The sequence below is a fragment of the Lissotriton vulgaris genome, chromosome 11 (assembly GCF_964263255.1).
Source record: "Lissotriton vulgaris chromosome 11, aLisVul1.2, whole genome shotgun sequence".
NCBI lineage: Eukaryota > Metazoa > Chordata > Amphibia > Caudata > Salamandridae > Lissotriton > Lissotriton vulgaris.
The window spans coordinates 1,093,482,420-1,093,503,394 of NC_141699.1; the positions used below are offsets into that span (position 1 = coordinate 1,093,482,420).

The 20,975-nt window shown below is 47.7% G+C and overlaps 1 protein-coding gene across 2 annotated transcripts in view; it reads right to left on the minus strand.

Moving 5' to 3' along the window:
- The window catches only part of PCYT1A (phosphate cytidylyltransferase 1A, choline), a 170,537-nt gene that overhangs the window by 90,901 nt on the left and 58,661 nt on the right, over nucleotides 1-20,975 (minus strand). For both annotated transcript variants that reach the window (XM_086944610.1, XM_086944611.1), the window contains exon 3: nucleotides 13,981-14,137. In XM_086944610.1, the coding sequence (XP_086800736.1) occupies nucleotides 13,981-14,100 (120 nt within the window). In that variant the 5' untranslated portion in view covers nucleotides 14,101-14,137. The remainder of the gene's footprint in view (nucleotides 1-13,980; nucleotides 14,138-20,975) is intronic.

Genomic DNA, 20,975 nt, shown 5'->3' on the forward strand with positions numbered 1-20,975 from the left:
AGAGTGGAGCTTCAGAGTGCAGAGTGGAGCTTCAGAGTGCAGAGTGGAGATTCAGAGTGCAGATTCAGAGTGGAGCTTCAGAGTTCAGATTCAGAGTGGAGCTTCAGAGTGCAGATTCAGAGTGGAACTTCAGAGTGCAGATTCAGAGTGGAGCTTCAGAGTGCAGATTCAGAGTGGAACTTCAGAGTGGAGCTTCAGAGTGCAGAGTGGAGCTTCAGAGTGGAGCTTCAGAGTTCAGATTCAGAGTGGAGCTTCAGAGTGGAGCTTCAGAGTGGAGCTTCAGAGTGGAGCTTCAGAGTGGAGCTTCAGAGTGGAGCTTCAGAGTGGAGCTTCAGAGCGGAGCTTCAGAGCGGAGCTTCAGAGCGGAGCTTCAGAGTGCAGAGTGGAGCTTCAGAGTGGAGCTTCAGAGTGGAGCTTCAGAGTGGAGCTTCAGAGTGGAGCTTCAGAGTGGAGCTTCAGAGTGGAGCTTCAGAGTGGAGCTTCAGAGTGGAGCTTCAGAGTGGAGCTTCAGAGTGGAGCTTCAGAGTGGAGCTTCAGAGGGGAGCTTCAGAGTGGAGCTTCAGAGTGCAGAGTGGAGCTTCAGAGTGGAGCTTCAGAGTGCAGAGTGGAGCTTCAGAGTGGAGCTTCAGAGTGGAGCTTCAGAGTGGAGCTTCAGAGTGGAGCTTCAGAGTGGAGCTTCAGAGTGGAGCTTCAGAGTGCAGAGTGGAGCTTCAGAGCGCAGAGTGGAGCTTCAGAGTGGAGCTTCAGAGTGGAGCTTCAGAGTGCAGAGTGGAGCTTCAGAGTGGAGCTTCAGAGTGGAGCTTCAGAGTGGAGCTTCAGAGCGGAGCTTCAGAGCGGAGCTTCAGAGCGGAGCTTCAGAGTGGAGCTTCAGAGTGGAGCTTCAGAGTGGAGCTTCAGAGTGGAGCTTCAGAGTGGAGCTTCAGAGTGGAGCTTCAGAGTGGAGAGTGGAGCTTCAGAGTGGAGCTTCAGAGTCGAGAGTGGAGATTCAGAGTGGAGATTCAGAGTGGAGAGTGGAGATTCAGAGTGGAGATTCAGAGTGGAGAGTGGAGCTTCAGAGTGGAGATTCAGAGTGGAGAGTGGAGCTTCAGAGTTGAGATTCAGAGTGGAGAGTGGAGCTTCAGAGTGCAGAGTGGAGCTTCAGAGTGCAGAGTGGAGCTTCAGAGTGCAGAGTGGAGCTTCAGAGTGCAGAGTGGAGCTTCAGAGTGCAGAGTGGAGCTTCAGAGTGGAGCTGCAAAGTGGAGCTTCAGAGTGGAGCTTCAGAGTGCAGAGTGGAGCTTCAGAGTGGAGCTTCAGAGTGGAGCTTCAGAATGCAGAGTGGAGCTTCAGAGTGCAGAGTGGAGATTCAGAGTGCAGAGTGGAGATTCAGAGTGCAGAGTGGAGATTCAGAGTGCAGAGTGGAGATTCAGAGTGGAGCTTCAGAGTGCAGAGTGGAGCTTCAGAGTGCAGAGTGCAGATTCAGAGTGGAGCTTCAGAGTGCAGATTCAGAGTGGAGCTTCAGAGTTCAGATTCAGAGTGGAGCTTCAGAGTTCAGATTCAGAGTGGAGCTTCAGAGTGCAGATTCAGAGTGGAGCTTCAGAGTTCAGATTCAGAGTGGAGCTTCAGAGTGCAGAGTGGAGCTTCAGAGTGGAGCTTCAGAGTGGCGCTTCAGAGTGGCGCTTCAGAGTGGAGCTTCAGAGTGGAGCTTCAGAGTGCAGAGTGGAGCTTCAGAGTGCAGAGTGGAGCTTCAGAGTGCAGAGTGGAGCTTCAGAGTGTCAAGAGCAATGCCAATAGCTCTAACTTTAACAAAGGCAAAACCATTGCATTGTAAATGCTTGTTAATCTTTACCTGGTCCCCCTGCTGAAGCTTATCCGCTGTCTTGGTTGAGAAGGAATACAACCAGGCAGAGGGTCAGGCACAGAATCCTCTTCATTGTGTCCATTTCAGGGATTTCCGTGGTGGAGTCAGGAGCCATGGACCGGCCACACAACCTCTGGTCTGAAAAGGCAATTGGCTCTTGTCCCAGTCCTGTCTCTCAGGAACTCCTCATCGAACTAACGGGAGGTACTCTTCGATAGAGCGCTAGTCTGATCAACATAAGACTCTGTTTTGTCCATCAACAACAGAAGTGTGTCTTGTTCTACTATTCCCTCACGGACATTAAGCCATGCTTGCCTAGCTGGTATCACAACTGGACTATGCGGTCATCACCTACCCAGGTCTACGCTAATACAGACTGTGCCGCTTTTAATGTCTGCAGAGTTCGGCGGAGTGCTTAGTTTACCAGGTGTAGAAGAAGGCCCAGGCCTCCCTGCACTGGCACAGACAGGAAAGACTACCCTGCATGACAGCCAAGATGATGCACTAGAAGAGGCAGAGAAGAGATACAGGCAGACATGCATGGGAGGAAGAGAGAGATGGAGTTCCATGGCACAGCAATAGAGGGTCAGGCATTCTGTTGAACAACAACTTTCTTTATTCTGCATAGTAGACATTACCAGAACACGTCACTGCCAACAGAGGGTGTCACTGCACAGCGTTCAAGACACTATGTATGTATATGTATGTATAGGCATTTATATAGCGCACTACTTACCCGGAGGGTCCCAAGGCGCTTCGACCGCTGCGAAACCCTTCCTGGCTTTCCTGAGAGATGGTCCCTTAATGGGTATCTCCAGGGTGAGACCAGGCATCCCCGGCGGTCTGGTGGGGCCGTTAGTGAAGATGAGGCAAGCTAATGCCCAGAGTTGCCGAGTGTGATCGCTGCACTGTTACTCTGATGTTTGTAGCAGGGATACACGGATTCGGATGACTTTTGATGGGCATATTTTCTGGAACCCTAAATCGAAATGCTACAGTGTCCCCTTAAATTGGAAGCATGGTGGTATTTTTCACAGCACTTGGAACATATAAGCAGTATTTATGTTGTAAAATGAGAGATGGCTCTGCTCTCAGTGCCTGTAAGACCGGAGATTTGCCTGGAACGAGGGATTAGAGTGATCTCTGATGCTTGCAGCTGATATCTGCCGCTTGCCCTATCTGTACTAACCGCGACTGCATACTACGGGGACAGGGCGACCGGCAGCGTTCAGTGTTCACCCCTGCGCACTTACACAAATGCTTATCACCAGCCCTGGTCACGCCTTCGGGCATGAACCTGTGAGTCTGTCCTGGTACTGGGCAGAACCGTGGAAGGAGCGTTCATGGGAGGAGCTTAGTGATGTTACAGGTACAAAGAGGGCTCGGCCTTGGAAACATGCTTGCACCTGATCTTTCCTTCACAAGAGGACGGAAATCCTCCTGCACTAGAGTCCATTCTCCATAAGCCTTACTCCTAGAGTGGTCTTCCCTTTAAACATAGCCTGTGCCTCTCTAATAAAAAGACAACTGATGTACAAGTGTACGCGCTCTCACAAAGTTCCCGCCCCATGCTTGTTCGTCTTCCTCTGCTTTCATACGCTCATGTCTCGCTATTAAGACTTAAAAGAACGTATAGATTCCTCAAGGCAGCCACTCCTGGATTCCTTCAATCAATCAGCACTTGTAAAGCACACACTGCACCCCTGGGGGTACCTGGGCGCTGTGCTTGTGCCGATGAGCCAGGTCTTGAGGCTCTTTCTGAAGTCTGCCAGTGAGAGGGCTGTACGGAGCTGGAGGGGAATGTGGTCTTGGCAGCGATGTGCTGCGACAGATGCGGGGTGTGTGCAAGGGCGATTGAGGAGGAGAACCGGAGTTTGGAGGGTTGGTGGAAGCTCAGTCGATGGTGGATGTAGGCAGGTACTAGGTTGTGGAGGGCTTTGCAAGCGAGTGAGGATCTTGAACTGGCATCTCTTCTGGATGGGGAGCCAGTGGAGGTCTCCCAGATGGGAGGCGAGGTTGGTTTGGGGAGGTTCAGGATGAGCCTGGCTGGGGCGTTCTGTATGGTCTGAAGTCTTCTGAGGAGCTGGGTGGGGAAACCAGCGTACAGGGCATTGGTGTGGCAGCGCCGGCTGGTGACGTTTCATGGTCAGTTGGCTGTTGAGGATGATGCTGAGGTTGTGTGGATGGTCGGTCGGTGTGGGGCAGAGTTGTGCAGGCCATCAGCTTTGGTACCATGCAGGGGTGTTCTTCTTGAAAATCAGTCCTTCAGTTTTGTCGGCCTTGAGTGGGAGGCAGTTCTCTCATTCATTTGTCTACGTTGGTCATGGCGATGCAGAAGTTGGTTTTGGCGTTGGAGGGGTCCTCGATGAGTGAAAGGCTCAGTTGAGTGTCATCTGCATAGAAGATTATGTCGAGTCCTTCTCCTTCACACCCTTGCACCTTCTCTGCTCCACCCTAGCTGGTGGTGGAGGCTGAGCAATGGGAGGGCACAGACTTCTTGTGCCTCTAACTGCTGACAAGTGTGTATCGGATTCATTTAAATTAAATGAACCCCTTGGGGTTCGGCTGAAGAGGGCAGACTGCTTCCGATACCACTTCTATGATCCTCATGCCGTATGGGGCGCTCCAGGGAATGAGGTTTCTCAAAGTCTGTGTCTCACGTAAGACAGGACAGCTGAATGAAGCCAGAAGCTTACAGGACCTCTGTGCTGGACTGTACAGGATGAGCTTGGGGACATATTCTTAGAATGCCCTAAACCGCAACCCCACCGGGACAGACCATGATGCATGTCAACACCTCCAGAGTGCATTTTATTAGTTCAGCTGTCCGTATTCAAAGAATTTCACTATTGCTTTCCTAGGAGTTCAAGCTTAGGTGTCCTGAGGAAGCCAAAAGAACAGGTTGGTACTCTGTAATTTTCTTACATTTTTTACTTGTTTAACTTTATGGAGTTTCACAGATGTTCCTGTAGGCCTGGGTGTCCAATACAGGTTCATGTAAATTTGACTGAGGCCAGATTTTTAAGATATCTACACAAAATGTATTTAACCATGGCTAATATAACAGTAACTTCTTTATAAAGTATATGGTTATCCTGAATCACTGAAAAGGATCCTGCCGTTGAGCATCTGTGTGGAAATCCCTGCTCCAGCATTTACTCCCGAGAAAGGAGTTTTGTAAATTTTGGGAAAATCACTGAGGACTTCTACCTTCATACAAGACCCAGCAGACCTCAACATCGGCAAAGACATTCTGTGTGATGAATATGAAAGCCTGAGGAAAATAAACTGAACAGGAAGGACAATGGGTTTTAAATATTTAACGAATGCTCTGTGTCAGTATGGAGTGAACAAAACCAAACAACAATATAGTGTTCCGATTGCATTTTGAGACAAAATAAGTTTTGTAGCTGAATGCGGATCAGTCGATACCTTGCGGTGTTTTATAAATAATTTAAGTGCTATCTACTTTTTTACCTGTTTGAAGGGAATGCAACAAAGTGAAAAAGAGCAGACTGATCAGAGATGTGGTGGCAGATGAGAGGTTCTGGGGAAAAAACATTAGAACCAATTAAATACATTTAATATAAATTGAACTTCTACCATCGAAAACGTCTTCGCTTTGTTGAAACCTGTGTTTGAGGCCAGTATGGTCTCTGCCACTAAGAAATAGATGCAGCAGATTTCAATGGAGATACTTTAATGGGTGTTTGAAACTTGCGCATTTTCTTTTGTGTAATTACGCTACATTTCTGAAAGTTTGTGTGAAATAAAATGCAAAACTGGCATTCAGCTTTATATTTTAATGCAAAATAAGAGGATGCATTTTCCTCTAAAAAACAAATGGTGCAAAAATACAGAGGTGCGGCGTGCGGCAAACAGCAATTGGATTCTGTTCATGCTCCCGCTCTAGGATTTTTACCTGAACAGCCTTGAAATTACACAACATCGAATAATGGCTGTATTTTAGGAACTTCAAGTAACAAGTTTATCGTGAAATGCCAGAAATTACACTTGTGTAAAGAACATTTTGCCTGGGCCTAATCCCGATACAATAATGAAGAGGTAAAGTAGCTGTTTTCCTGCAAATGTGCCACACGCCCAGAGTGTACATGGGTATAAACTTGATTTGTTGTTGCCAAAGTAGTTTATGCCAGGGTAGTTTATGCGCTATATAAATGTAATTTTCATTTCATTTCATTCAAAATGAAATGTTACTGTTTGATGAATTTCTAAGAACACTTTTTTCACCTCCTGCAGTGTTGATGCATCTGATTTAAACTCAATGACTATGCATGCAGCCTACTCTCCACAGGGTCTTTCATGCAAAGATTGGTCAAGGATTTCTGGAAGTGTTGAAATGCAACTCCCAATCTATGTGTTTATTTTCTCCAGTAGCTATATGTTTATGGGAGATTGGGATCCTCTCTCTCACAGGTTCCCTCACTCAGAGGGTGTCTGATGGAAACTACCATGTCCCGGAGTTGGGTCGGGCAACGTCCCTGGATCCTGCAGGGTGGAGACTAACCCACCCATGTATGAATTATAATTTTGGGCTTGACTGTTAAGAGCAAGAACTAACCAAAAAGCTGATGTTCACACAGGGTTTTGGGCAGATGGATCACGTTTGCGAGCGCATATGCTGCATCTCGTGTCGGGCACTGCAACGGCATGGTCAACGTTGGCAAACATACAATAGAATTTGCTGCCACGCGTCTACTGTGTCTGCTGCCAGGATCCTGCTACATGTAAACCCACAGGCTCATCTCTCCCTGCCTTGAAGGCCCTCCACTGGTTCCCAGTTGCCAGAAGATCCACATTCAAGCGGCTTCGCCGCCCCACAAGTCAATAATTGGCAACAGAACACTTTTCATCGGGAAGAAAAAAAAACAAAATAAATTCAGCCTAGGAACCTGCCTTCTAGGTTGGCACAGCATCTCACAATGCCAGCATACAAGAAAAAAACCCACGGGCGCCCATCTTTCTCTGTGTATGCAACAAACTATGGGATTCAGTACCACAAAAAATAAGGTCCAAGGGGAACCATCTCAGCTTCAGAAAACCAGTCAGGAGCCGGCCCTTCCCTGCATGGTCACAATACTCACAACAAAACAATCTACAGCAACTCCAGGAACAAGACAGACAAAAATAACCTCTGATATTTATAGAAGAATGAATGTATATTTATGCCTTACACGTTTACTTGTGTCTGTATATAGACATTGCACAGTGTATGTACAGAGAAGTATATTTATTGGGGTGCTGCTTTGTATAGGGATTCACCAGTATGTGTATGTATCTGTGAATACATATGTTTCCATATGTATGTTCTATGTATCCGTCTAAATTTATAAAAGTGTTATCTATATAGCAATGTATGTATATGTATGTGTGTGTCTGGATATGTTACAGTTGTTAGGAGCATATGCAGGCCTTCATCAATACGAGTTTAGGCTTTGTATAAGGATTTGTCTGCATATGTGTGTATTTATGGGTAGGTACTTGTATTCATATATGTGCATGTGTGTGAATATATACATATTTAAAAACATATTTATAGGACAATACGTGCATAGTTCTGCATTAACCGCATGCGCGCTAGCGGGTTTTCTCGCTGCGCGTTGAAATGTGAAAATCGCGGGTAACGTGACAAAGCCAGCTCGTCATGCGCGCAGCGCAGGTAACGCCCATGACGAGCTGGCTTTGTCATCCGCATCGAAGGGGTTAATGGACACGCAAGTCTGGATATGTAAATACCTCTATGTGTTTATACACGTGTCTGTACAGAAGTATGCATTGAACAAGGATATAAGAATTCTATATACCTGTGGGGGAAAAATTCTTTTATGACAAATGTAGGTTTACACATTACACATACATATATCACAGTATATAGATATGTACACAAGTGTATGCATAATATATATATATATATATATATATATATATATATACATATACACACATACACACACACACACACACACACATATATATACATACACACATGTAGCTGTACCTAAATATGATCATATGTAGGTACTTGAACCTATTAATATGGTTTCAGTTTTCTATAATGATATAACAATATATTTAGATATTAAATAGGCAAATGAATAATACCGCATTTATATTCAAACATGACAAAAGTATGTATGTCTGGGTATGCAGAGGATGAGGTGTATACACACAGGGGAAGAGACCTTGATGGTCCCCATAGAAATAAAAAATTCTGGGACTGATTCCCCAGCAAGTCCTCATTTTCAGCAGCAGTGTCCCGATTTGATTACCGGGTGATAGTTAAGAGATCCAGTGTGTTCCGGTAGATCCATAATTGTGATGAGGCTGGTAACAGGAGCTGGAATAAGTTACCTTCCCTATCGGCTGGTAACAGCAGTTGGAATAAGTTACCTTCTCTATCGTCTGGTAACGGGAGTTGGAATAAGTTACCTTCCCTATCGGCTGGTAACAGCAGTTGGAATAAGTTACCTTCTCTATCGTCTGGTAACGGGAGTTGGAATAAGTTACCTTCCCTATCGGCTGGTAACAGGAGTTGGAATAAGTTACCTTGTTCATCGGCTAGTAACGGGAGTTGGAATAAGTTACCTTCCCCATCAGCTGGTAACAGGAGTTGGGATAAGTTACTTTCTCTATTGGCTGGTGACAGGAGCCGGAATAAGTTACTTTCCCTGTCGGCTGGTAATAGGAGTAAGAAAAAGTTACCTTCCCTATCGGCTAGTATCAGGAGTTTGAACAAGGTTTCCTTCCCTATCATCTGGTAACAGGAGTTGAGATAAGTCACTTTCCCTATTGGCTGGTAACAGAAGCTGGAATAAGTTACTTTTCCTATCAGCTAGTCACAGGAGTTGGAATAAGTTACCTTCCCTATTGGCTGGTAACGGGAGTTGGAATTATTTACCTTACCCATCAGCTGGTAACAGGAGTTGGAATAAGTTACTGTCCCTATTGGCCGGGAACAAGCGTTGGAATAAGTTACTTTCCCTATCTGCTGGTAACGGGAGCTGTAAAAAGTTACTTTTTCATATTTGGCTGGCAACAAGAGTTGGAATGAGTTACCTTCCCCCATCAGCTGGTAACAGGAGTCGGAATAAGTTACTTTCTCTGTTGGCTGGTAACAGAAGCTGGAATAAGGTACTTTTCCTATCAGCTAGTCACAGGAGTTGGGATAAGTTACCTTCCCTATCAGCTGGTATCAGGAGTAAGAAAACGTTACCTTACCCATCGGCTGGTAACAGGAGTTAGAAAAAGGTTTCCTTCCCGATCAGCTGGTCGACTGGCAAGGAGTGCTGGAATCAGTTACCTTCCCTATCGGCTGGCAGTTGAAGCTGGAATAAGTTAATTTCCCTATTGGCTGAATAAGTTACTTTCCCTATTGGCTGGTAACAGGAGTTGGAATAAGTGACCTTCCCCATCAGCTGGTAACAGCGGTTGGAATGAGTTACTTTCCCTATCGGCTGGCAATAGTAATAAGAAGTTAACTTTCCAATCAGCTGGTAATAGGAGTAAGAATACGTTACCTTACCCATCAGCTGGTAACAGGAGTTGGAATAAGTTACCTTCCCTATTGGCTGGTAACAGGAGTTGGAATAAGTTACCTTCCCTATTGGCTGGTAACAGGAGTTGGAATAGGTTACCTTCCCTATCACCTGGTAACAGGAGTTGGAATAAGTTATCTTCCCTATCACCTGGTAACAGGAGTTGGAATAAGTTACCTACCCTATCACCTGGTAATAGGAGTTGGAATAAGTTACCTTCCCTATCACCTGGTAACAGGAGTTGGAATAAGTTACCTTCCCCATCAGGTGGTAACAGAAGTTAGAACAAGGTTTCCTTCCCCATCAGCTGGTAACAGTTGGAATAAATTACCTTCCCTATAGGCTGGTAACAGGAGTTGGAATAAGTTTCCTTCCCGATCAGCTGGTAACAGGAGTTGGAATAAGTTACCTTCCCTATCGGCTGGCAATGGGAGCTGGAATAAGTTACTTTCCCTATTGGTCGGGAACAGGAGTTGGAATAAGTTACTTTCCCTATCGGCTGCTAACAGGAGCTGAAATAAGTTACTTTTCCTATCAGCTAGTCACAGGAGTTGGGATAAGTTACTTTCCCTATTGGCTGGTAACAGGAGTTAGAACAAGGTTTCCTTCCCTATCAGCTGGTAACAGGAGTTAGAATAAGTTACTTTCCCTATTGGCTGGTAACAGAAGCTGGAATAAGTTACTTTTCCTATCAGCTAGTCACAGGAGTTGGGATAAGTTACTTTCCAGCTGGTAACACAAGTTAGAATAGGTTACCTTCCCCATCGGCTGGTAACAGGAGTTAGAACAAGGTTTCCTTCCCTATCAGCTGGTAACAGGAGTTAGAATAAGTTACTTTCCCTATTGGCTGGTAACAGAAGCTGGAAAAAGTTACTTTTCCTATCAGCTAGTCACAGGAGTTGGGATAAGTTACTTTCCAGCTGGTAACACAAGTTAGAATAGGTTACCTTCCCTATCGGCTGGCAGTGGGATCTGGAATATGTTACTTTCCCTATTGGCGGGGAACAAGAGTTGGAATAAGTTACTTGCCCTATCGGCTGGTAACAGAAGCTGGAATAAGTTACTTTTCCTATCAGCTAGTCACAGGAGTTGGGATAAGTTACTTTCCAGCTGGTAACACAAGTTAGAATAGGTTACCTTCCCTATCGGCTGGCAGTGGGAGCTGGAATATGTTACTTTCCCTATTGGCGGGGAACAAGAGTTGGAATAAGTTACTTGCCCTATCGGCTGGTAACGGGAGATGGAATAAGTTTCTTTCCCTATCGGCTGGAATAAGTTACTTTCCCTATTGGCTGGTAACAAGAGTTGGAAAGAGTTACCTTCCCCCATCAGCTGGTAACAGGAGTTGGAATAAGTTACCTTCCCTTTTGGCTGGTAACAGAAGCTGGAATAAGTTACTTTTCCTATCAGCTAGTCACAGGAGTTGGGATAAGTGACTTTCCGTATCGGCTGGTAACAGGAGTTGGAATAAGTTACCTTCCTTATCGGCTGGTAATAGGAGTAGGAATAAGTTCCCTTCCCTATGGCTGATATCAGGAATAAGAATACGCTACCTTACCCATCGGCTGGTAACAGGAGTTAGAACAAGGTTTCCTTCCCGATCAGCTGGTAAAAGGAGTTAGAATAGGCTACCTTCCCTATCGTCTGGTAACAGGAGTTGGAATAAGTTACCTTCCCTATCGGCTGGCAATAGGAGTTAAAATAAGTTACCTTCCCTATCGGCTGGAATATGTTACTATCCCTATTGGCCGGGAAAAAAGAGTTGGAATAAGTTACTTTCCCTATAGGCTGGTAACAGCAGTTGGAATACGTTACCTTCCCCATCAGCTGGTAACAGGAGTTGAAATAAGTTACTTTCCCTATTGGCTGGTAACAGCAGTTGGAATAAGTTACCTTCCCTATTGGCTGGTAACAGCAGTTGAAATAAGTTACTTTCCCTATTGGCTGGTAACGGGAGCTGGAATAAGTTACCTTCCCCATCAGCTTGTAGCAGGAGTTGGAATAAGTTACCTTCCCTATAGGCTGGTAACAGGAGTTGGAATAAGTTACTTTCCCTATCAGCTGGTAAAAGGAGTAAGAATAAGTTGCCTTACCCATCGGCTGGTAACAGGAGTTAGAACAAGGTTTCCTTCCCTAAAAGCTGGTAATAGGAGTAATAATATGTTACCTTCCCTATCTGCTGGTAACAGGAGTTGGAATACGTTACCTTCCCTATCGGCTATAAACAGGAGTTGGAATAAGTTACCTTCCCTATCGGCTGGCAGTGGGAGCTGGAATAAGTTACTTTCCCCAATGGCTGGTAACAGGAGTTGGAATAAGTTACCTTCCCGATCAGCTGGTAACAGGAGTTGGAATACGTTACCTTCCCTATCGGCTATAAACAGGAGTTGGAATAAGTTACCTTCCCTATCGGCTGGCAGTGGGAGCTGGAATAAGTTACTTTCCCCAATGGCTGGTAACAGGAGTTGGAATACGTTACCTTCCCTATCAGCTGGTAACAGGAGTTGGAATAAGTTACTTTCCCTATTGGCTGGTAACAGCAGTTGGAATAAGTTACCTTCCCTATTGGCTGGTAACAGCAGTTGGAATAAGTTACTTTTCCTATTGGCTGGTAACAGCAGTTGGAATAAGTTACTTTTCCTATTGGCTGGTAACAGCAGTTGGAATAAGTTACTTTCCCTATTGGCTGGTAACAGCAGTTGGAATAAGTTACTTTCCCTATTGGCTGGTAACAGCAGTTGGAATAAGTTGCCTTCCCTATTGGCTGGTAACAGCAGTTGGAATAAGTTACTTTTCCTATTGGCTGGTAACAGCAGTTGGAATAAGTTACTTTCCCTATTGGCTGGTAACAGCAGTTGGAATAAGTTACTTTCCCTATTGGCTGGTAACAGCAGTTGGAATAAGTTGCCTTCCATATTGGCTGGTAACAGAAGTTGAAATAAGTTACTTTCCCTATCGGCTGGAAACAGGAGTTGGAATAAGTTACTTTCCCTATTGGCTGGTAACAGGAGTTGGAATAAGTTACTTTCCCTATTGGCTGGTAACAGCAGTTGGAATAAGTTACTTTCCCTATCAGGTGGTAACAGCAGTTGAAATATGTTACTTTCCCTATCGGCTGGCAGTGGGAGCTGGAATAAGTTACTTTCCCCAATGGCTGGTAACAGGAGTTGGAATACGTTACCTTCCCTATCGGCTATAAACAGGAGTTGGAATAAGTTACCTTCCCTATCGGCTGGCAGTGGGAGCTGGAATAAGTTACTTTCCCCAATGGCTGGTAACAGGAGTTGGAATAAGTTACCTTCCCGATCAGCTGGTAACAGGAGTTGGAATACGTTACCTTCCCTATCAGCTGGTAACAGGAGTTGGAATAAGTTACTTTCCCTATTGGCTGGTAACAGCAGTTGGAATAAGTTACCTTCCCTATTGGCTGGTAACAGCAGTTGGAATAAGTTACTTTTCCTATTGGCTGGTAACAGCAGTTGGAATAAGTTACTTTTCCTATTGGCTGGTAACAGCAGTTGGAATAAGTTACTTTCCCTATTGGCTGGTAACAGCAGTTGGAATAAGTTACTTTCCCTATTGGCTGGTAACAGCAGTTGGAATAAGTTGCCTTCCCTATTGGCTTGTAACAGCAGTTGGAATAAGTTGCCTTCCCCATTGGCTGGTAACAGCAGTTGGAATAAGTTACTTTTCCTATTGGCTGGTAACAGCAGTTGGAATAAGTTACTTTCCCTATCGGCTGGAAACAGGAGTTGGAATAAGTTACTTTCCCTATTGGCTGGTAACAGCAGTTGGAATAAGTTACTTTCCCTATCAGGTGGTAACAGCAGTTGGAATAAGTTACTTTCCCTATCAGGTGGTAACAGCAGTTGGAATAAGTTACTTTCCCTATTGGCTGGTAACAGCAGTTGGAATAAGTTACTTTCCCTATTGGCTGGAAACAGGAGTTGGAATAAGTTACTTTCCCTATTGGCTGGTAACAGCAGTTGAAATAAGTTACTTTCCCTATCGGCTGGAAACAGGAGTTGGAATAAAATACTTTCTTCATCGGCTGGTAACGGGAGTTGGAATAAGTTACTTTCCCTATTGGAATGAAGTCGCCCCTGGCAGTGAGAGCCCACGGTGGGTTCGTGCACCTGCTGCACAGATTCAAGCCATAGCACAGTTTTCACTCTGTCAAGGTCCATGAATTGACTAGGACTTTGCCTGCTATAAGTGCAGCACTTTGAGGCCGGGGGGATGAAGCGCTAGATCTGTCCAAGCACTAGTTATTGCTCTAGATGTACTCTCGATGGTATGGCGTGCCTGGCATGAGTGCAGCGCTTTGAGGCCGGATGGACGAAGCGCTAGATCTGTCCAAGCACTAGTTATTGCTCTAGATGTACTCTCGATGGTGTGGCGTGCCTGGCATGAGTGCACCGCTTTGAGGCCGGATGAATGAAGCGCTAGATGTGGCCAAGCACTAGTTATGACCCTAGATGTACTCACGATGGTGTGGCATGCCTGGCATGAGTGCAGCGCTTTGAGGCCGGATGGACGAAGCGCTAGATGTGTCTAAGCACTAGTTTCGGCGCTAGATGTACTCACGATGGTGTGGCGCGCCAGTTTCCGCGGCACCAGGCCATCCTCCGCCGTTCCGTTGGAGCCGGGCCCGTCCTTCCTCCTCTTCCTGCTGGTGGGCTTCTCGGCGCTAAGGGGGACTTCCATGTCGACGGCGAGCTGGTAGTCGGAGCTGGAGTGGGAGCTGCAGAGATAAAGAACAATGTTTATACTTCCAGGGAGGGTGGGTTCTGAAGAAAGCACCTGCCCCAGCACAGAGGTAAGGGCTCCGCTGGCTGCCCCCTGGGCTGTGCTTAAAGTCCCCGCTGCCCCCAGAGCCCAGCACCGCCCCCTCTGCACGGATGGAGGTACAAAGTGTGCACGCCAGCCCAGCGCCCTCCCAGAGATGCGCCCTGTGCCCCTGCCCTGGCAGCGGAACTGAAAACAAGCGCTGGAGCCCGGCCGCAGTGCCAGAGCCCTGCCCGGTGCCAAGTGCCCCACCCCGGGCCTGTGGCATGCGAGCAGCGGGGGCCAGAGGGGGCTGAGTCACAGCGAGGGCGAGCAGTGACAAGGCGGTCTGGCCTCTACCCGGGGCGAGGTTAAATATAGGCCTGGAAGGGGGCCCAGAACACACCGTCCAGGGCACCCATGACTGCCCTGTCCTGCTGTCCGAGGAACGGGGCCGTGCCCTGGCCGCCCCGGCTGCCCCCGGTCTGTGCCACACCTCCAGACGGTCCTGGCTGCCAACCCATGGCACTTGCCCTGCTTGGCACCCTGAGCGCAAACTCGCAAGGTTCAGAGCTGAACTTCAAGTCCCAGCATGCAAAGGGAGCTAAAGGAAAAGGCCGCCCTGTCTCAGCGAATCACGGTCACATGGGGCCACGGGGAGGCTGAGTAAAGTATCACAGACATCTACTCCTGCTGTGCCTGGTGGTGAGAAGTGGGGGCCCATGCACACAGCACCCCTTCAGTTAAATGGACCCAGGCTCTCTGCCACCCCCACGCTCCTAAGTATGTTAGCACACCCCTTCTTTCACCAAACGCTGCGACGTCCTCGAACAGGGGCCATTTCCCCAGGCTTGACCCCTCCCCCATGAAAAGGATTCACAGAGAACTGGAAAAGGTGATGAGAAACTTGACAATGTGGGGTGCTCTTCTTTGGGAAAAGGGGCACGAGGAAGAGTTGACGTGGAGGGTGGGGGCAGGACACTTCCCAGTAATCAATCTATGTATTGGGTCCTACATAAAGCAATGGCCCAATCAGATGTGGCTATTGAGTGGGCTAGTCACTAGAGACAGAATACAGGTAAATGCAGCAATCGGGCAGAATGTAGTGTTAATGACTGCTGAGCCAGTCAATAACACCAGATAACTGCCCTCCTCCAATTTACAAACTCTATAAACTGTTGCCTGGGTTTCTTGGTCGATAATACTCCGTTATTGCCCTCACTCTGTTCTTCCCTGTAAACAGCAAGTACCCTACTCTGAGAAGAGTTGTGCCCGAGACGCTGTTCTTCTCCATTCTGGAGAATCTGATTGGCTGACAGTCTTAACTGTCCAACAGCGCACCAATGTCGATTCCAATGTTCAGCATAACCGGGAAGGAGTTTAATTTGTGCTCATTCTGCCCGGTTATACTGCCCCTTTCTCGCTCGTTTCTGACCTTTATTCTGCCTCTTTCTGCTCATTTACCTCTTTCTACTTATATCTCACCTTCATTTTGCCTCTTTCTGCTCGTTATTTTACCTCTTTCTGACCTTCATTTTGCCTCTTTCTGCTCTTTTCTCACCTTTATTTTGCCTCTTGCAGCTGGTTTTTACCTCTATTTTGCCTCTTTCTGCACACTTATGCCCATTATTGTGCCTGTCATTTTGCCACTTTCTGCTCGTTTAAGCCCGTTATTTTGTGTCTTTCTGCTCGTTTCTCACCTTTATTTTGTCTCTTTCTGCTCGTTTATCACCTTTATTCTGCCTCTTTCTGCTAATTTTTAACCTTTATTTTGCATCTTTCTACTCGTTTCCGACCTTTCTTTTGCCCCTTTCTGCTCGTTTATGCCCGTTATTTTTTTCCTTTTCTGCTAGTTTCTGTCAATTATTTTGACTCTTTCTGCTTGTTTTCCCCGTTATTTTGACTCTTTCTGCTAGTTTGACCTTTATTCTGCCTCTTTCTGCTCGTGGTTGCCTTTTATTTTGCCCTTTTCTGCTCATTTCTCCCAACTATTTTGCTTCTTTCTGCTCCTTTATGCCCGTTATGTTCCTCTTACTGCTAGTTTCTGACCTTTATTTTGCCTCTTCCCTCTCGTTTCTGGCCTTTATTTTGACATTGCATCCACAGCGTCCAGATACCCCTAGGGATGACAGTGCTGCGCTATACAAATGATGACTGATTGATGATCGATTGATAGAATGCTTTAAAAGAGTGCAATATTGGTAATTAGCACATTACTATGCACCCACCGCAGGAGGACAGCAACAGGTTACACTTTACAACTTAAACCAGGACACATTCACAAACCCCTCTGCCTAATCCTACATGGTGGTACAAAAGGGGGTGGTGATGGACGGAGCATCTGAACCAATCAAACACTCACACCCAGTCAACTGATCTGGGTTTAATCCATCACCGTTCTTTAGCCCACTCTGCCACCCCAGTTCAGACATGGCCATATGCAAATCAGTCTGACCCTGTGCCTCATGGGAACAGTCCAGTAGAACTGCCAAGCTATGCCTTCCCTGGACCGGAAACAAGCTTCCTAGGACCGGTTTCTGGCATTACAGCCGTCTTCAGCCAGGCTAGCTTGAATCCAGAGGCAAAGTGAGCAAGGGACTCACAGTGATTTGCATATGGCCATGTCTGAACTGGGGTGGGAAGTGAGCTTAAGAACGGTGATTGATTCATCCCAGATCTGTGACTGGGGGGTGAGTGTCTGAAAAGTCTCAGCGCTCTGTTCATCATCTCCTTGTGTTTGCTTTGTTTACCCTAAGTTGGCAGGGTATGCCCAGACATGGGTCCCCTGCTCACTTTGCCACTGGATTCAAGCTAGCGTGGCTGATGAGGGGTGTTCCCACTAAACTGGTCCCAGGATGCTTGTTTCTGGTTCAGGGAAACCCTTGCTTGGCAGTTCGGGCTGGACTGTTCCCATGAGGCACAGGGTCAAGACTGATTTGCACATGCCAGGGTCCAAACTGCTCGGCATGATGTGGAAAATAACGATGGACTGGAAGCGGCCGAGTAATTACCAGCGGCTGAGATTCATTCAAGCATTACATCCATCCCTCTTTTGTGTACTTTCTTACTGCAGCAGTGATTGGTCATCAATATTGAGCTGCATTTAAATAACCCTTTGCCCGATACACTAACCCCAGCAGTGCACTATCGTTCCTTCTTTCAAATATATGATGCTGACGTTTTGAAACCTAGACAATCCTGCACCTATTTGGGGACAGAATGTTGTTGTGATGAAGAATCACAGCCACATAAATGCACTCCTGATGCTGAAGAGCTTGGAATGATATGAATGGAACAGTTTCAGGAAGCACCTTGCACTGAGAGGGGTAAGGGTGTGTTCTAAAGAACAGCAGTGACACAAGGGTCACACAGGTAACAACAACACTGAGAAGATGGTCAGTGCAGCCATCTCAGAAATGGTAATAGTTACATTACAGCGAAATAGAGGAAAAGAGGAACCAGGGAAGAGGGTAACGAGAGCTCGTTAGAAGTACAGGATGCTGTGGCACCGGAGCCCCCAGTGTCTGTACGCGGTGGCACCGCAGCCCCCAGTGTCTGTACGCGGTGGCACCGCAGCCCCCAGTGTCCGTACGCGGTGGCACCGCAGCCCCCAGTGTCCGTACGCGGTGGCACCGCAGCCCCCAGTGTCTGTACGCGGTGGCACGGACCCCCCCAGTGCCTGTACGCGGGGGCACGGACCCCCCCAGTGCCTGTACGCGGGGGCACGGACCCCCCCCAGTGCCTGTACGCGGTGGCACAGACCCCCCCCAGTGCCTGTACGCGGTGGCACAGACCCCCCAGTGCCTGTACGCTGTGGCACCGGAGCCCCCAGTGCCTGTACGTTGTGGCACCGGAGCCCCCAGTGTCTGTACGCTGTGGCACCGGAGCCCCCAGTGTCTGTACGCTGTGGCACCGGAGCCCCCAGTGTCTGTACGCTGTGGCACCGGAGCCCCCAGTGTCTGTACGCTGTGGCACCGGAGCCCCCAGTGTCTGTACGCTGTGGCACCGGAGCCCCCAGTGTCTGTACGCTGTGGCACCGGAGCCCCCAGTGTCTGTACGCTGTGGCACCGGAGCCCCCAGTGTCTGTACGCTGTGGCACCGGAGCCCCCAGTGTCTGTACGCGGTGGCACGGACCCCCCAGTGTCTGTACGCGGTGGCACGGACCCCCCAGTGTCTGTACGCGGTGGCACGGACCCCCCAGTGTCTGTACGCGGTGGCACGGACCCCCCAGTGTCTGTATGCGGTGGCACGGACCCCCCAGTGTCTGTATGCGGTGGCACGGACCCCCCAGTGTCTGTATGCGGTGGCACTGGAGCCCCCAGTGACTGTATGCTGTGGCACCGACACCCATTGTCCGTACGCGGAGGCACCGGAGCCTTCGGTGTCTGTACGCTGTGGCACCGGAGCCCCCGGTGTCCGTACGCTGTGGCACCGGAGCCAACAGTGTCCGTACGCTGTGGCACCAGAGCCCCCGGTGTCTGTACGCTGTGGCACTGGTGCCCCTGGGGTGGGTAAGCTGCAGCATAGGAGCATCAGTGCCTGTAAGCTACAGCACTCCAGCGTCCGGTGTCTGTAAGCTGCAGCATTGGAGCCCCCAGTGCTTGTAAGCTGCAGCATTGGAGCCCCCAGTGCCTGTAAGCTGTAGCATGAGCCCCCAGTGTCTGGGAGATGCAGCATTGGAGTACCCAGTGTCTGTAGCAATGCAGGCCCCATGCCTGTAAGCTGTAGTAATAAGTCAAACAGAGCATAGGACATCACCTGAGAGTTGGGGCTTGTTGCTCCTGGAAGTGAGGGGGCTGGAGATAAGCTTAGATGACAAGACACAAAAGAGGCTGGAGTTAAACATAGAAAATTGTAAGGACCGGGACAAAGTGGGGACTGTCAACCAAACATCTTAGAGGAAGTGGAGGTGAAGAACCCTGGGGATGAAACGGTGAGCTAGGAGGGCTACAGAACCTGGTATAATGAAAGCAGCTTGCCAAGTCCCCCAAACTAACGCCTAGCCAATGAGTGGCAACTAGCTCGAACCGAGTCCAAGGACACCCAGCACCTGTTGTGGCAACACGGGTGACAAACACTTGGTGTGAGTATGAACACCGAGGACTGTTTCTACCAGGATATGGTTAAGCCTCAGCCAAGCTATGCGGAATTCTGCAAGTGGCGCAGAGTGTTACCTCGCGCCGTTCGCACAGATTTTTAGTGCTGGGTGTTTGTACCGTGCTGTAAAATCAGCACGAACGGCATCTCGCACAATGCAAGAGGGTGCTGCTTGTTTCTGCCTCTCGAGTAAAAGTTATACTTCCTCAACACGAACAGAAGGTTTCTCATCGTGAACTGTAGCGACCATCAGCGACAGCCCGCGTTGAGAAATCTCGCAGAGAAGTGGTCTAGTGTCGGATTTTCCCAACTTGCGCTCACCAATCTACCGTTGGCGAGCGCGAGTGAGGGAAAAAGTCGCTCTGCTACGCGGAGCGGAGTTTTTGGGATTTCTCGAGCTGCGTGGTGTGCGAAAAACTCAGCAAAAAGTGGAGTACAGCGCCCAGACTTGGATATGGTATGATTTGCATGCAAAGATCAGTGTCCTTTGTCAAACATTTTAGGATTATCTTTAGTATGGCTTTAGAGGTCATTTTTGACCAGTAAACAGCAGCTTGAGGTAAACTTAAAAAAATATATGATTTCAAGACAAAACAAGCTTAAAATCTTTCATGAGGACATAGAAGTTGAGCAAATACAGACTAGAGTAACCTATGGCTCAGAATAAGTGTATTAGGAAGATTTTAACTGCCTGGAAAAAAGCCCTGCGTTTCTTCTACGCCATCAAGAAGCAACTTGCAGGCTTCAGCCCCTAATGAGGTTAATGCGCAAACTGTTCGAAAGCATGGTCTTTCCAATCTAACTTTATGAAAGTATGGACCGGATTCAAACAGTGAAAACACTATGAAGCAAAGGACACATTCCCAACAGAAATGGCACACGCAAAGTCCATTCAACAAGTAGGCTTTCCTGTGCGCCTTGACATGGTAAAACTGGTTTCAAAATCAAATTAAGGAGATTTCTCAGTCGCTCAATATCTAAAAGCAAATCTTAAAATTTTAGAAAGTGACCCAAACGCCCTACATTAGAGGGCGCTGAAAGAAAAGAAGAATCAAATCCCCAATCCCCCTTAATGCCATCTCAGAAACCAATCGTCCCTCGAGAGGAACCCCCACAGAATACCAACAGGACTTCCCAAGCTGTCGGAGGCCCTTCGGGTCAAGGAATCGACCCCCAAGAAGCAATGCCAAAAGTAACACCTGGGGCAACACTGGCTAAAATACTGCAGATCAGTGGGAAGCTGTATCCTTGCTGAACACATAAGTGAGGTAAAAAAAACCAAAGCACAGACAAACACTCACCATATACAAGCTAAGTGACCACAGGCCAGGACAGAATTTGTCAACACTTGCTGGAGAAGAGACAGAGACTTTATGATACACTGCCCTACCTACAAAGACCCCTGGGACAAGTACTTCCCCACGGTCTGCAAGCAAAGGACCAGCCAGCTGGCTACAAGACTTTAATACCTACTGTATTTTACATGTTTACTCTGTCAGACCTGTCCTGCCAATAAAGCATCCTGTATTGCACCCCATAAACCTAGACAGAAGTGAAAGAAGAGAGGGACATGAGGTGTGACAGGGCTCTCCAGTCCTCAAAGACTGTTCACATGGAAGTCATTTAAGGGTCACAGCTGTGACCCCCTCTTGCTCTTTGCGACCCCTGGTAGTGCCCCGGTGACCCCTGGCTTCAGATAGGCATCCAGAAAGAGCTAG